Genomic DNA, 18,120 nt, shown 5'->3' on the forward strand with positions numbered 1-18,120 from the left:
GTTTGTATTTTGATGGAGACTACGTAGAAAAATGACAAAGGTATCAAAGTATGTTGTGAAATTAGTTTTCTTTTATTAGGTGGAATAAAAATGTCCGGAGAAACTAAGCACCTTTACTTGTAGAACGACCCTTGTATTTTAGCACCAGGATAATGAATATCTGAGGATGTTCGCGCCCGATGAGCGCATATATCAAAGAAAAAGAAACCTGTAGCGATTCATATGAACATTAATTACGACAGTCGCAGCGTCCCCTCCAGGCAATGCCTGCGTTTACTAAAGTTGTCACCCCCCCCCCTCTCCTTTGCCACCCGCTCCCCTTTTTCCCACCACCACACGTCCAACTAGCAGAGATCCTGGATTCGGTTTTGACTGGGATGTTTGTGACCAGGAAGGAGCCGTAAAATAAAAGAGACCGTGGCGAGAGTGGAAGCAGCAGTTTATTGGGTCAGAGCGCGTTACGGGCTATGTACACAGGCAGATGATAGAAGGTGGATGGAGGTGGTGGGCGTTACTCGGGCACGCTGTGCACGGAGTAGTTGATCTCTTGGCCGTCGACCACGGTGCGGACGGAAGCCGTGCCCTCCGGGTTCTCCTTGGGGCCGGCGAGTGGCTCCACCTCATCCCTGCGAACACACCACAGACACACACATTACCAACACTCACTTCCCAGTCACACAAACACTTTGTTTATCTAGCTTCATTCTCTGCCTGTGAAATATACAAGATGGGTCGTAAGTCAGTTGTCACTACTACTTCGTGGTTAGGTTGAGGTTATGTTATTTTTAGTATATGAGAAACAACGAACAGAAAGTCATTTGAACCAAAGTCTACTGTGGAACAGCGCATATTTGTTTTGCATACATGGTGTAAACGTCACCATTATCACAGTGACGTTTGCGATATTTTGTGGAACACTTTGCAAACACCAGGTCTACAGACAAAACCTACTCTAATCACTGGAGACATTCCACTCTCCAGTCGACTCTTTCACGACAGCAGAGTAACCGCGCTTGTCGGTGTCGTTGTGTCGGTGGTAGCCTGCCCAGACTCACACGTGATTATACTCCTCCTGCAAGCAGAAGCTTCCCAATGGTCTTTGGGTGACACAGCAGATGCGATATATGCTCTGATTTCGTCCCTGGATGATGTTTGGTCTGTCACGCTTGTTCGCACAGTGCGTCGTCCTCAATGTAAGTCTGTACTAAGCGGACGCCAGAAGCTGGCCTAGAGTATGGGAATGTTTCACAGACCACTGCTGAAAGCAGCGACTCATCTCCGATACACTGTGCCCAGCATGTGCAGCAATCCGTCGATACGTCCATGCAGCTTCCCACAGGGCTATAATGCTACCCCGTTCAAATGGCTGAAGCTTGCAGCCGGTCGTCGTAAAGTTCATTGCGCGATATTTCGGCCAATCAACTGCCAGCCATCTTCAGGTGAGCCGAACGAGGACTGACGAAGACGTTTTTTTTTTCTTTATTGTAATTTCATTCCCCTGCCCCATATGGGCAGGGGAGGGCTGTCAGCAGCACAATCCGCCGCTCTTCAGCCGAGTGACATGACAACTAAAACAAGAATAAAATAAAACATACATAAGGAGATAAAAAGTGGAACATAAAACAGAGTAAGGGGAGAAAATGGAGGTAAAAATACACTGACACGTAGACGTTCATTGGGGACAGTTAAAAAAGTCACCAGAAAGTTAAAAAACACAGTGGGCGATTCTTAAAACACAGAGAAGACACTGGATGCGCATGCACAGGTTAAAAGTTGGCCACGAAGACGCTCTCCGCTCCAGCTTATACACTCCTGGAAATTGAAATAAGAACACCGTGAATTCATTGTCCCAGGAAGGGGAAACTTTATTGACACATTCCTGGGGTCAGATACATCACATGATCACACTGACAGAACCACAGGCACATAGACACAGGCAACAGAGCATGCACAATGTCGGCACTAGTACAGTGTATATCCACCTTTCGCAGCAATGCAGGCTGCTATTCTCCCATGGAGACGATCGTAGAGATGCTGGATGTAGTCCTGTGGAACGGCTTGCCATGCCATTTCCACCTGGCGCCTCAGTTGGACCAGCGTTCGTGCTGGACGTGCAGACCGCGTGAGACGACGCTTCATCCAGTCCCAAACATGCTCAATGAGGGACAGATCCGGAGATCTTGCTGGCCAGGGTAGTTGACTTACACCTTCTAGAGCACGTTGGGTGGCACGGGATACATGCGGACGTGCATTGTCCTGTTGGAACAGCAAGTTCCCTTGCCGGTCTAGGAATGGTAGAACGATGGGTTCGATGACGGTTTGGATGTACCGTGCACTATTCAGTGTCCCCTCGACGATCACCAGTGGTGTACGGCCAGTGTAGGAGATCGCTCCCCACACCATGATGCCGGGTGTTGGCCCTGTGTGCCTCGGTCGTATGCAGTCCTGATTGTGGCGCTCACCTGCACGGCGCCAAACACGCATACGACCATCATTGGCACCAAGGCAGAAGCGACTCTCATCGCTGAAGACGACACGTCTCCATTCGTCCCTCCATTCACGCCTGTCGCGACACCGCTGGAGGCGGGCTGCACGATGTTGGGGCGTGAGCGGAAGACGGCCTAACGCTGTGCGGGACCGCAGCCCAGCTTCATGGGGACGGTTGCGAATGGTCCTCGCCGATACCCCAGGGGCAACAGTGTCCCTAATTTGCTGGGAAGTGGCGGTGCGGTCCCCTACGGCACTGCGTAGCATCCTACGGTCTTGGCGTGCATCCGTGCGTCGCTGCGGTCCGGTCCCAGGTCGACGGGCACGTGCACCTTCCGCCGACCACTGGCGACAACATCGATGTACTGTGGAGACCTCACGCCCCACGTGTTGAACAATTCGGCGGTACGTCCATCCGGCCTCCCGCATGCCCACTATACGCCCTCGCTCAAAGTCCGTCAACTGCACATACGGTTCACGTCCACGCTGTCGCGGCATGCTACCAGTGTTAAAGACTGCGATGGAGCTCCGTATGCCACGGCAAACTGGCTGACACTGACGGCGGCGGTGCACAAATGCTGCGCAGCTAGCGCCATTCGACGGCCAACACCACGGTTCCTGGTGTGTCCGCTGTGCCGTGCGTGTGATCATTGCTTGTACAACCCTCTCGCAGTGTCCGGAGCAAGTATGGTGGGTCTGACACACCGGTGTCAATGTGTTCTTTTTTCCATTTCCAGGAGTGTATATAGTGCGCTGGTAGTACTGCCGCGCATGCGTTACAGTCGCGGAGAGAGAAGGGCCACACCGCCCAGCGACAGCGCCCTCGCTGGTGGAACTGCAATACTCAGCTGGCGTCGGTATTGTCGCTGGCCGCAGCTATCGAAGTCTCGAGCAAATTCCGGAGATGATGGTATTGCATGCGTTATTCAATCGGTAACTACTGTCATGGTTCATTAGATTTCCCGTAATGCATATTTCAACGGATTCTTTGATAATTGAGTCCCAAAAACATGTTGCTGTGGCCAAAATCGAAGTTTTGTCGTATTCCATTGAATATCCATTACAAATACAATAGCCCGCAACTGCAGACTTACTGGGTTGCAGTAGGCGAGTGCAACGTTGATGTTCTGTACAACGCTCTTCCACTGTACGCGTTGTCTGTCCTAAGTAGGCCATACCACATTGATACGGTATTTTGTACATTCCCGCCTTCCGCAGTAACAGATCATCCTTCACCGATCCCAGCAAATCCGAAATCTTAGAAGGCGGACGAAAAACCACTTTCACATGAAAATTATTACGAATTCTCGCTATCTCGACGGAGATATTTCCAACGAAGGGCTAGAAAAGCTAGGGACTTGGCTGGCGCGTTCTGCTCTTTATCCACTTCCCGGTTCCTGGCTGTAGCTGAGAAGGCCCTATTAATTTGCCGGGTCGAGTATCCATTGTCTCTGAACACCGTCCATAAATATGCAAGTTCCTTACACAAATTCTCTGCATCCGATACCGTATGTGCCCCGGGCCTTTTGAGCTAGAGCCAGGAACGCACAGATAGCCCTCCAGAGCAATATCTGATCGGCGATGATCGTGACAAATGAGTCAATAACACCACAACCCCTCAGTACGCACCTTAGTGCCACTGAAAGCAGTTTTCGATTGTGTTGCATTCTTTTCGCTAATGTGATTTTTTTACTACAGTCTGTTGTCGCAATAATACAAGTATAGGCTGTAATAAAAAGTATTAGAAGGACAATTAATACTAAAGGTAGTTGGACACTGGGTAATGACGGAAAGGAGAGGGATAGGAGAGGGGGAGAGGGATGTGGGAGAGGGTCGGGGGAGAGGAGTGTGGGAGAGGAGAGAGACTCACTTGAGGATCTTGAAGCCGCCCTCGTCGCTGACGTACTCGACGTTGCGGCGGAGGTAGCCGTCGCTGTAGGAGAAGGAGCCGCGCGTGCTGAGGCCGTCGCGCACCTCGGAGCGGTGCTGCGACTGGTCGGCGATGCCGTCGTCGATGTGCGTCTCGTAGGAGTACTTGGCGTTGCGCGCCTGCTCCAGCGCCTCGCGCTCCAGCTGCTCCGCTACCAGCGCGCGCTCCTCCTTGGGGGGCGCCGCCGCCGCCACCGCCGCCACTGCCACCAGGACCACCTGCCGCGGCAACCGCAACCACACGTCACCACACCACACTAAGGCTACCTCACTTGTGGATGGCCGGACAGGAGCATGGACGCTGCTTCTCCAAAATGTAAGTCTTACAGTATATGATGAAAGGTATCAGCACATCCTGTTTAACGCGGAATTGACCGCTAGATATCGCGAGAGGCAGACCCGCTGGTACAAAGAGAGGAGGGGTGTACTGTACTGCGCCAATAGAGAAGCAGCAGTAGCTGAATGGATCAGTCAGGACCGGCTGTGTCTTCGAACGTGGATTAGTCGTTGGAGGCGGTCGGTGTGGCCGAGCGGTTGTAGGCGCTACAGTCTACAGTCGCAGGTTCGAATCCTGCCTCGGGCATGGATGTGTGTGGTGTCCTTAGGTTAGTTAGGTTTAAGTAGTTCTAAGTTCTAGGGGACTGATGACCTCAGAAGTTTAGTCCCATAGTGCTCAGAGCCATATGAACCATTAGTCGTTGGACGTCACCTGAGTAGCAGGTCCAGAAGGGACACATCGACATAGTCGACTGTTGCAGATGTGAAAGTGGACTGGGAACGTGAAGGGACAAACACAGCTAAACCAAGGGTAAGCAGACCTCGTGTACTGACGAACAGGGAGCGTCGACTACTGCCGATGATGGCGACGAAAAATCGCGAGCGTTCAGCTAATGGAGTCACTCCTGAGTTGCAGACTGCTAGCAGTAGCCCAGCTTGGACAGTGACTGTACATAGGAAATAAAATGAACAGGGTACAATGGTCGGGCAGCTGCTCATTGGCCACACATTTCTGTTCAATTCAAATGGCTCTTAGCACTATGGCACTTAACTTCTGAGGTCATCAGTCCCCTAGAACTTGGAACTACTTAAACCTAACTAACCTAAGGACATCACACACATCTATGCCCGAGGCAGCATTCGAACCTGCGACCGTAGCGGTCGCGTTGTTCCAGACTGTAGCGCCTAGAACCACTCGGTCACCCCAGCCGGCCACACATTTCTGTACTCAATGCTAAGCGGCACGTGAGTTAGAGCGACGCCACTGGACTGGGGATGCTTGGAAACGATTGATGTGGAGTGATGAATCACGCTATACCCTGTGACAATCCGGTGGAAAAGTATGGGTTTGGTGAATGCCTGAACAACTGTACCTTCTATCGTGTGTATTGCCAACAGTGAAGTAATGGAGGAGGTGGTGCTAGGTATAGGGTCGTTTTTCATGGATAGGGTGTGGTCCCCTCACTGCGCTCAAGGTAATGCTAAGTTCGGAAGGATATCGACCCATTTTACAGCACTGTATACGCTTATAGTAGAATAAAACTCCTAAGACAATGGTTGTTTGTACCACCATGACAATGCACTCTGTCACAAAGCAGCATCTGTGAGGCAATGGTCTGAAATGGGACGATCTGCCCAGAGGTCCGACCTGAACCCTAGGGAACATCTTTGGGGTGGATTAGAACGTCGACAACACTCCAGACCCCAGCACTCAACATCACTTCCTTGTTCGGTTTCTACTCTTGACGAAGAATCAGTTGCTAGTTCTCGAGACATTCAGACACCTCACTCAAAGTGTCCTCAGCAGAGTTCATGCTGTCATAAAAGCGAAGGGCTGACACACCCTAATTGATGTCTACTAATAAGAGTTCGGATATATTTGGTCAACTAGTGTGTGTCCTATGCACTGCTCCACCTCACTAGATTGCTATCCCTGTAAGAAAGTTTTGTTGCGCAGATGAAGTTCCCCTGTGAACTGCCTGCATTGTCATAACGCTACGTACAATTACTGCATAGCGTCAGTCGCGTAAGGCGTTAACGGTCCCTGATGCGTTCAATAGTATTGTAAAAGCGTCAGTGTAATGTCTGTCCGAGGGCGCTTTTTGACGTATTGCCAATATTAGAAATATGGACCACCAGTATTAATGGCCCCACAGATATTCTCAATATTGTCAATATTCAAATGTTGACGGCTTGAAAATATTCGCCTTTTAGTTATTGACAGAGCTTCATGAAGCAGCCACACTACATTAATCTGCACTGTTTATGGTTTCAGTTCGTCTTTGTGCATATCATACAGCAGATTCAATTTTCTGAAGAAGTCTTTTAATACAGATCGTACTAATAGACCAATGCAGAGGTGGTCATTCAATGTAGCACTTAGGACGGTCACTGGAGGATTCATTATGGCATTGCTTTCTTTATTAATTTGAAAATATAGCATTTTCTTTTTGGATTACACTGCAATGTTGAAAACTTTATCTGCTTCCAAAATTACGACAATTAGAGGATGTTTAAAAAAAGTCACATATTCCTACAGGAGGCAGCACTGGTCAAAACTAAAAGAAAAGTTCCTACAGTTATATGTCCGGAAACGAATACCGGTTCTTATACGGAGCGGTTTACTTGTGACGATCAATCTGTAGTAGTCGTCGGTGTAGCCTGGATTCATAGGAGATGGCATAGTAGATTACCACATACGCACTTATGAGTAGAGGCAAACACTGGAGCAATCATGGAGGTGAGACATCATGGTTGCTTCATTATCAGTGTATGGACAAGAATTGTCGGTGAAATACTCATAGGAACCGGTTGTGTGGCCGAGAGGTTCTAGGTGCTACAGTCTGGAACCGCGCGACCGCTACGGTCGCAGGTTCGAATCCTGCCTCGTGCATGGATGTGTGTGATGTCCTTAGGTTAGTCAGGTTTAAGTAGTTCTACGTTCTAGGGGCCTGATGACCTCAGATGTTAAGTCCCATAGTACTCAGAGTCCACGCCAGGGTTCCCGGGTTCGATTCCCGGCGGGGTCAGGGATTTTCTCTGCCTCGTGATGACTGGGTGTTGTGTGCTGTCCTTAGGTTAGTTAGGTTTAAATAGTTGTAAGTTCTAGGGAACTGATGACCATAGATGTTAAGTCCCATAGTGCTCAGAGCCATTTGAACCATTTGAAGTATTCAGAGCCATTTGATTTGAACTCATAGGATCACACACTTTACCAAATAGATTAACAGGTGCTGTGTACCACCGATTTCTGTACGATATATTCGAGAGAATGGCCGTCATTAGGTCGACATAATTTTTCCTATGTCATCCTGTAAATCGAACATAAGATGTTTATTGGAAATTTGTCGTAAGGTCTTACGGGACCAAACTGCTGGGATCATCGGTTCCTAAGCTTACGCACTACGTACTCTAACTTAAACTAACTTACACAAAGGACAACACACACATCGATGCCCGAGGGAGGACTCGAACCTCCGTCGGGTGGAGCCGCGCGGACCGTGACAAGGCGCCTCAAACCGCTCGGCTACCCCGCGCGGCCACGGGATGTTTATCTTTGCGTTTGTACATATAAAAGTTTTTTTCTTAAAATCATTGTATTAAGTTTATTTGAAAACTAGTTTAACGAATATGTCCACTTATCACTCCTTTAACTTCGTGGACGAGGTTTTCGGCAACTGATAACAGGCTGACATACGGGATACATGTTTTTAGGTCAGCTAGTATCCCGCTGTCAGTGGTTGCAACGAGACGACCCATACGTTATTGACTTCGGGTCTCCATTTCACAGTAATTGAACAGTGGACGATAGAGCATCGCAAATTCTTATAACATACCACTGTCCTAAATGCTGAGCCTGCCGTTGCATCTCGGCAGATACTTTGTCACGCTTTTAATTGAACCGCTCCAAATCGCAATATGATCGTGCAATGACTTACATCTTTCTGAACAACAAGAACGTTCTCAAGAAGGAGGCACCATGATCTTATGAAGAACGAGTGGACACTTGAAAACAAACCATTGAGACAGAGGCAATTATCAGCAGTCAGATACAATACGTGTGTCAACATGCACACACTGTTTACGGATGAGGCTGCAGTCAGGGGGGGGAAATGTGTTTGGAATGAAATTACCAACTGTCTAAATTGCTGGTGGATCATCAGATCAAAGATACGCACCTACAACAACGAGAACACTTTTTTGTGCGTATGCAACTGGTCTTCAAGTCGACCTAAGTGCAATACTATTCATGAGCGATAAGGCACATTTTTCACTTAAATGATCAATTAACAAACAGAACTGTCGTGTTTGGGCCCCTGAATAGCCTTGCATATTTCATGAAACTCCTGTTCACCATTCACGTGTGACTGAGTGATACGCCGTAGCTGCTGTTAGCGTTATCTCGACTTTTTTCTATTTTTTACGAGGCTAGCGTAACAGTGACAGTGAAATCCGAAAGATTCGTAAGCATTCTGCCAGAACTGAGCAGACGGATGAGTGTTTATTTCCATCGAAACTTGTTGGCTTGTGATTTTGTTGTGGAGGTATTTGAAAGAGCGTTTTCGTGTTAACAAATCCCAAATGTTAATGGGCTTTAAAGCTGCCATTAAAGAAGAGGTTGTTTTGATTGGTCCAAGGAATAATTTCTGGCAGAGGATTGACCCTGTAATCAATAGAATGGCCTCCATTAGGTTGAAATAACTTTTCATAAGTGACCATGTAAATGGAATAAAAGATGTCAATATTTGATTTTGTACAAACGAATGTTCCTTTTCTTAAAATCAACAGCCTAGGTTTACATCAAAATTGTTCTCGTAGATCACCCTGCAGTACGAAAAGAGCAAGCAATCTTTTATGTGTTTGATCTTCTTAACTCTTACACAACCTGAGATGTGGAAATTTTTTTTTTAATGGAACGATATGCTTTTGTAGGATGGCGCAAGAAAAATGTCACCATTTTGTTTTTGAATTTTTTTTTAAATGGAACGATATGCTTTTATAGGATGGCGCAAGAAAAATGTCACCATTTTGTTTTTGAATTTTTTTTTAAATGGAACGATATGTTTTTATAGGATGGCGCAAGAAAAATGTCACCATTTTGTTTTTGATTGTCAAGACAAACTCAAAAGAATATATACTACCATGGAAAACAGTGTGTGGATAATTGTTCTAGCTCAGCGCATGCTCAATATGTCCACCATTTTGATTCCTAACTTCCTTCACACGAACACTGATGTTAGTGATAATTCTACGGCGCATATCTTCCGTGATTTCACAGCAAGCTTGAAGAATAAGGCGTCTGAGCTCCATTAAATCATGAGGACGTTTCGAGAAATTATTTCCTGTAGGCAACCACAAAGAAAGAAGTCACACGGATTGAGAGTTGGACTATTGGGGGCCAATTTTGGCCATCATTGAAAGGACATGGAAATCTGAGAGAAATGACAATATGTCGAAACACTCGTGTAACAAATCCAACACAGTGCTTACAGTGGTCTTGCTCCGAGTTGAGTGTTGAACGGCAACGCAGTAGCAGGAAGCTTGGAACGAAGTTAATGTGGAGTATGCACAAATAATGCTCACTGTCCATAGTTTCTTCATAGAAAAAAGGTCCAGTGAGTTCGCGTCCGGCCATCCTGATTTAGGTTTTCCGTGATTTCCCTAAATCGCTCCAGGCAAATGCCGGGATGGTTCCTTTGAAAGGGCACGGCCGACTTCCTTCCCCATCCTTCCCTAATCCGATGAGATCGATGACCTCGCTGTCTGATCTCCTTCCCCAAGCAACCCAACCCTATCCAGTGAGTTAGTGACTGGAAACTGCGGCCCACACCGTAATCCTCAGAGAATGATGCTGTCGTTCATGAAGGACCCGTAGATTTGCACTAGCCCAAAAGCGTACATTTTGTTTGCTAACCACACCGTCCAAATGAAAGTGCGCCTCGTCTGAAAACCAAACGTTTTTAAGAGTTTGTTCCCTATCCTCCGCCCAGTGGGCAAACGGTGGACTGTGACGTTTGTGTTCTGCAGTAAGCTTCTGAGAAGTGGTCATCTTGTACGGGGACATCGGAAGGTCACTCCGTTGAACGGAGCGTCTGGATGGGCCCGCTTGCACTGAGGCCTTTCTGCTCAATTTTCCGGTGCTTTTCTGTAGAGCAAATCGTATCGCGTCAGTATTCTCCGAAGAATAAGCAGGCATCGACGGAGGTCGCTTCGCTTCCACTAATGATTGCGAACGGTTCTCTTGCAAGGGACCCGCCGCGTCGCTTCGTGAAAAAGTAACACAATAGTCGATCGCTGCTGCGTTGTTAGTCGTCAGTTTTCGGCCATGTTGTAAACAGTAGTCTCCTAACGACGGTATCGTGAACTCAGGTCATTTGGTAACTTATTTGTGTCTCCAAGCTCTCCTGCTACTGTTCTTGAGCTACTCAACAGGATATCTAGTGCGACTCATAAATTAATGTTCGAAACAAATGGTCACACGTTTACTGTACAACCCTGTATAAAGACATTGTGGAGCACTTGAAAAGCTTCTATAGGGTTACACAGCTTGTTAATGCTGAAGTTGAAATTTTTGGCGAATAAGAGAGATGTGCTAAAATTGATAGACTTGGCTGCCAAATTTGTCTATCGGGGTACAAACAGCGTGAAGTGGGACTCACACGCCACTCTCCATCGTTCTACGCAGCAGAAAGGGAAGAGTCCACGCCATTGACTACCATGAAATGCTTTTCCTCTTGGCCGTTCTTTATATTACACAGGTTGCAGAGTAACCTACGATTTTGCGTGGATGAAATTATATGCTAACTTCTAGCGAATCAGAAAGGGCGTAGGAAAACTATTTCAAAGCTGTGTATACAGTCATGTTTAAGTAAACAGCTTTTGTGAAAATGTGTATACAGAGTAAATCTTGATGTATCGTCGAAGCCTGGCATGAGAGCTCCACTTGCCTTTTAACTTCAGTACATTTATCGGAGTTCTTACTGGAAAGTTTCAATGCCAACATTAAAATGTGTTACATCATAACAAGCTTCTGAAGAGCTTTCTAGTGCTGTTAAAATGTATATCGTTCCATTAAAAAAAAGATATTTTCTTCAGTGTCTCGCTTGATACAAGTATTAAGAGGATTAAAAAACAGAATAAAACTAAGTGCGCCTTGCATGCTAACCTTTTCCGAAAACTTCTTTTTGATATCTTAAGCTATCTTACGAGATGTTCCATCTTACGAGACTCATTCGTCTTTCTCTGTTAGGGCTCTTTGACTCTGACTGAATGCTATAACTTCAGTCTCCTTCCTTCCTAGCTTTCAAAAGCTGGTAAATTCTTAGTATCACTGACCTGCTGACCGCAGAGGGAAAATCTTATTGATATCTCACCAAACCGACAACTCACAGATTTAGTATACGCTAGCAGTGAGGGTTAGTAATCCATAAATTTGCAGATTGGGCGAGAAGTCGTGACATGGAAGATTGCCGTCCGTGTGACAGTCATTGTATGGACTTCTGTGGAGAGCCTAGGGAACGTTGCCCGCTAACTTACTTAGTAACTTCAGCGCCTGCCATCTCGTAACAAGATTCCTGGTGCGCTTCACAACAGCGTCCATACGAAGGACATCAAAACAGCGTTACAGCACCGAAAAACATTTCCGCTATGCGGCGAAAACAGTCTGCCGGAATCATCCTGTGGAGAGACACTCTTATGTCATCGTTGGCTTCAAAAATATATAATTAGCCGTCGGCGTTAATGTTGCGTCTGTAGCTATTAATATAGTCAGGGAGAACAAGAAAAACAGAACCTCTCATTTCACGGATAACATGGATGATGGATGATGGATGATGGATAACATTTTGTCTGGTCGTTGCAAGGTTTGTGATGGACAACATTTCTATCGTTATTACGAATGTAAATATTTTGACCTGCTTTAGAGGCTGTTGGCGGACGTACTGAAATGTTGAGGTATAATCTATCTACTTTACTCAGAGTAAAGTGTCAAGCGTGTCATCACTTAAAACTTCCGCGCTATTAGGCTGTGGCCTATGTATGAAACTTTTTCGTAACGTTTCTTCTCCGACTGCGGGGGAGACATTCAGAGGTAAAAGGACAAACACTGTATCCCAAGCGTGTATTTACGTCTTAAAAATATGCCTTAAATTTTAACACCTAACTTCATTAGAGACGATACGTTTAGCTCGTACGGGACAAAGACAAGAGCAAGCTAGGACGACTAGATCTTGGTCTCGACGTTACTCCACACAACTGCGAGTCCGTTGTTTTAAGGGCCCCATCAATCAGTCCAGGCCGGATGAATGTGATCAGTGCTTGTATTTTAGGAGAGTTACTGAATTGAAAGGTAGGATGACGATGAACTCCAGAATGTTGCACATAAGCTACACCTCTCATAAAACACAAAGGAAACAGGCACTGCGAAAAGCTAAGGGACTTAACGTGGAACATTAGCACATAATCTGGTAATAAACTTTACACCATCACCTCACTTTCCTTAGACAACTGCTGGCGCGGAAGTTTGATCCATACTACGATTCAAAGTAGTTTCCTCTTGGTCTAGCGCCACAATTTTGTAGTGCTTCAGCGGCTTCGGTTACGCCGTTCAGCAATGTGGATGTAACGACGAGGGCCTTTTTTTTTTTTAAATACGATACTATACAAAACCTTGTAGCTTTCTGCAGCATCCACATTTGCTACTCACGAGCACATGATATGAGTGAAGAAGATAACGATGACAGGAAAACAAGAAGTAACAAGGAAATCTACGAAAATAGACAGAAAATATCGGAAGTGAAAATTAACCTTCATGAATTACAGGAAGAAGAACTATCAAGGAACAACATCAAATAATCGGAAATAACATAAAGGAGACTTCGAAGAATCAAATACTAAATTTAGAAGGCTTTCGAGACGGAAGAAACAAGAAATCGGGAGCAGCATGGACAGAAGAAAAGAAAAGACAGCACGAAAGGAGATTAAAACGTGCTGGAAAAATAGGAAGCGACAAAGCTAGAAGAGGAATTGAAGGAATGATGCCGGCCGCTGTGGCGGTTCTAGGCGGTTCAGTCCGAAACCGTGCTGCTTCTACGTTCGCAGGTTCGAATCCTGCCTCGGGCATGGATGTGTGTGATGTCCTTAGGTTAGTTACGTTTAAGTAGTTCTAAGTCTAGGGGACTGATGACCTCAGATGTTAAGTCCCATAGTGCTTAGAGCCATTTTTTTTGAAGGAATGATTTCAGTTCATCAATATGATTTTTTTAATGAATTTTATTCTTTCATAAATCTGTCGGCGCACACGGATTACAGGAAATTTGTTAGGCATTAGCTTCATTGTGCCAGTCTCTTATCATTGTCCTGCACACCTATAATCACGGAAAAGTGGCTGTAGAATACACTGTTAACCAATGCCATTCAGGAGACGAGGTAAATAAATTTATTGTATGTGAAGAATTTCATTTTGTGTACATCAGCTGCAATTATTTACGATTACGCCGTGTGACTAGGGCCTCCCGTCAGGTAGACCGTTCGCTTGGTGCAAGTCTTTCGAGTTGACGCCACTTCGGCGACTTGCGTGTCGATGAGGACAACACAACACCCAGTAACTGAGCGGAGAAAATCTGCGACCCAGCCGGGAAACGAACCCGGGCCGTTAGGTATGACATTCCGTCGCGCTGACCTCTCAGCTACCAGGGGCCGACATCATTTACGATAATTATAAATAATTTCAAAAAGTGCAGCTGAAGCACATACATTGAAGTTCCTCAAATATCTTACAGCTGTCAACGATCTCGTGCAGAACAAATTAAATTTGGTTCAAAATGCTCTGAGCACTATGGGACTCAACATCTTAGGTCATAAGTCCCCTAGAACTTAGAACTACTTAAACCTAACTAACCTAAGGACATCACACACACCCATGCCCGAGGCAGAATTCGAACCTGCGACCGTAGCAGTCCCGCGGTTCCAGACTGCAGCGCCAGAACCGCTAGACCACCGCGGCCGGCACACATTAAATTTAAAGCATAATTAATGCAAGAGAAAAGAAACATTGTGTATACAGGGTGTCCCAGGAGGAATGGTCGGTATTCAGGGATATGACAGAAACTATCATTCGAAGCAAAAATGCCCAGTAAAGATGTGCTCTAAAGTGCATACCTTAAGAGCTACCAGTTCTTGTTCACTTTCGAAACTGTGAAACAAATCTCTTCTACTACGGGTTCTTTGTTTTCAACATTTTGGGAGATAGTAGTATGAACCAAACAAAACAATAAGTCTAGTAAACATGGGCTCTAAAGTGTGTTCTCGATGAACAGACATTGTTGACGTTAGACGACTGACAGACAGCATTTCGAAATAAATTCGCCGAATGCAGATAACTTGGCTTCAACTGTGTTAGGTATAGATGTACTACATATTGGTGATATATTGAACATTTGCCAGTATAAGAAAATGGCTGAAAGGAAAAGTGGAACACCAGGAAAGAGATGCGGATAAGGGGAACGAGAACTAGTCAGACGAGAGAGTATCTTTTAGAGGAAGGAAAAGCTACGAAAGCACTGGAAACTGGGATGAAATTAAGCTGGGAAACGTGTTGGAAGCGCAGGTAGCGAACGGGCGGTACTCACGAGTGTGATGAGCTGCATGTCTGCCTCGGATGTCGCGTCTCTGGCTGTGTGGCCTTCGGGCGCTGCCTTAAGTAGCCCCGGGCTGTTTGCCGCATCCCCTGTGACGACTCGCTTTCTCTCGCAGCTCTTCCTGTCTCCCCACCACCGACCTCCTGCTGACCTTCAATCTGTGTCCTATTATCGATCACCTTTTAACTAATTTACGTATCTTACGGCAGTAAATTTGAAATAGAATCTCGTTACAGGAGTAACGGCAAGCCTCCGAATGACAGTAGGTGCTCCAGATGTCACATTCACTGTCGGAAAGGTACAAGTACGCTTCGGTCAACCTGCGGAAGGTTTATGAGCGACATCGAGGTAGGAGAATGTTGCGTGAACTAAGATTTACAGACACTGAGGGATACAAAGTGACGGGTTCAGATCTGTAGTTTGAAAGTGCTCGCATGCGTCTTCGTTCTTACCATATCGCATCCCGCCAAGAACAGTGACGCGACGCAAAAAAGCAATACTTGAGAAAAATCGACTTAAAGAATTCTGTAAAACTTTAGTATAAGCGTTCATTAAATTTCAAGTAGGTAATTTTGCCAGTAAATTCCATTTTAGTCTATGCAACAGTAACATGGTCATGAGGTTCTGTTTTCGGTGAATGTGAGGTGTTATCGAATAATTACTAATTAATTATTTGAGTTGTATATTTTTCCTGATTTTCTAAAAACTCTTTCGTTTTTGTTATGGCCTGTCATTTGTCACTTTTCCACCCTATATACTGTATTTTTTTTATTTGTTGCAATATAAAACAACATTCGAATCTCCATCAGGCAAAATTAATGCTTAAGATAAAAAACAAGTTGAAATTGTTATATTAGCAAAATATAAAATTAGAAAATGTAATTTATGAAGACTAATAAAATTTAGTAGGGAAAATCAGTTAGATACAGTTCAAGAAACACAATTTGCGGAAACATAGATTACAGATATGCTCTTGTATAATATAGGAATATATCCGAGAAAAGGAATTCAGTATGAACTTTCTTCACGGGAGAAATTTCCATATTTTTCTTGTACGCTGCAACGGACGAAATTTCGTAGTATTTACAACAGCTGTAGTCGTCAAAACACAGGTACTGTATATAAACACAGACATGGTAATAATCAGTGATATTAAAAACTACATAAAACTTAACTTATACATAAAAAATTTCGTAATTCAGAGCTTGCTGCTCTTCTTGAAGGAGCCAAGCAACGTTGAAGTGACACTGTTCTTGCTGTGGCGAATCATTAAGCAGCCTACGCAAAACTGACACAATTGCCCTGAAGTGAACACATTGCGAGTAATAGATGTGTCGTTGGGGCACTTCACACGTTTATTTCTGTGACAAATACTAAAAATTACCGTTTTTTAACTTGTGTCACTTTTCTTGCCGGGGTGCGATATATCTACATACACATATTCATCTCTGCTCCGCAAGACACTGTGAAGTGCATGCAGAAACATACTTCGCATTGTTGTTGTTGTTGTTGTGGTCTTCAGTCCTGAGACTGGTTTGATGCAGCTCTCCATGCTACTCTATCCTGTGCAAGCCTCTTCATCTCCCAGTACCTACTACAGCCTACATACTTCTGAATCTGCTTAGTGTATTCATCTCTTGGTCTCCCCCTACGATTTTTACCCTCCACGCTGCCCTCCAATACTAAATTGGTGATCCCTTGATGCCTCAGAACATGTCCTACCAACCGATCCCTTCTTCTGGTCAAGTTGTGCCACAAACTTCTCTTCTCCCCAATCCTATTCAATACCTCCTCATTAGTTACGTGATATACCCATCTAATCTTCAGTATTCTTCTGTAGCACCACATTTCAAAAGCTTCTATTCTCTTCTTGTCCAAACCATGGTTCAAAATGGCTCTGAGCACTATGGGACTCAACTGCTGTGGTCATAAGTCCCCTAGAACTTAGAACTACTTAAACCTAACTAACCTAAGGACAGCACACAACACCCAGCCATCACGAGGCAGAGAAAATCCCTGACCCCGCCGGGAATCGAACCCGGGAACCCGGGCGTGGGAAGCGAGAACGCTACCGCACGACCACGAGATGCGGGCGTCCAAACCATGTATCGTCCATGTTTCATTTCCATACATGGCTACACTTTATACAAATACTTTCAGAAACGACTTCCTGACACTTAAATCTATACTCGATGTTAGCCGGCCGGAGTGGCCGTGCGGTTCTAGACGCTACAGTCTGGAACCGAGGGACCGCTACGGTCGCAGGTTCGAATCCTGCCTCGGGCATGGATGTGTGTGATGTCCTTAGGTTAGTTAGGTTTAATTAGTTCTAAGTTCTAGGGGACTGATGACCTCAGAAGTTAAGTCCCATAGCGCTCACAGCCATTTGAACCATTTTGAACTCGATGTTAACAAATTTCTCTTCTTCAGAAACGCTTTTCTTGCCATTGCCAGTCTACATTTTATATCCTCTCTACTTCGCCAATCATCAGTTATTTTGCTCCCCAAATAGCATAACTCCTTTACTACTTTAAGTGTCTCATTTCCTAATCTAATTCCCTCAGCATCACCCGACTTAATTCGACTACATTCCATTATCTTCGTTTTGCTTTTGTTGATGTTCATCTTATATCCTCCCTTCAAGACACCATCCATTCCGTTCAACTGCTCTTCCAAGTGTGGTGCATTGCTTATTGAATGCTCCTGAGTGATTCCAATTATTCCGATTATTTGATACAGTAGTCAGAGGATACTTTTTTTTATTGTCAAGAGCATAATTTACATTTCCAGTGCGAACTGGCTCTTCTTATACGTGTACGTGTTGCAATGAAAATTTCTATTCTCATCAATAGTCGTTATGTATTTTAAATGACTTCATCGTAGTCCTCTATTCAGAAAAATTACGAACGACTTCAGTACCACTTAAACGGAGCATTAGCCAGGGTTGGACAAGAATGGAGGACGATATTGATATGGCCTTACTTATGGAACGATGCCAGCATTCGCCTCAGGCGAATAGAAACATCTTGCGAATCCTATATACACTATGTGATAAAAAGTATCCGGACAC

At 45.2% G+C, this 18,120-nt stretch overlaps 1 protein-coding gene across 1 annotated transcript; it reads right to left on the bottom strand.

Moving 5' to 3' along the window:
- Positions 1 to 511: 511 nt before the first annotated feature.
- LOC126159044 (uncharacterized) lies at positions 512 to 15,069 on the bottom strand. The gene is made up of 3 exons (XM_049916488.1): positions 15,042 to 15,069; positions 4,358 to 4,635; positions 512 to 626 (listed from the first exon to the last, which is right to left on the bottom strand). The coding sequence occupies exons 1-3, from the start codon at positions 15,057 to 15,059 to the stop codon at positions 512 to 514; spliced, it is 411 nt and encodes a 136-aa protein (XP_049772445.1). The 5' UTR covers positions 15,060 to 15,069.
- Positions 15,070 to 18,120: the final 3,051 nt, after the last annotated feature.

This window comes from Schistocerca cancellata, chromosome 2, assembly GCF_023864275.1.
Source record: "Schistocerca cancellata isolate TAMUIC-IGC-003103 chromosome 2, iqSchCanc2.1, whole genome shotgun sequence".
NCBI lineage: Eukaryota > Metazoa > Arthropoda > Insecta > Orthoptera > Acrididae > Schistocerca > Schistocerca cancellata.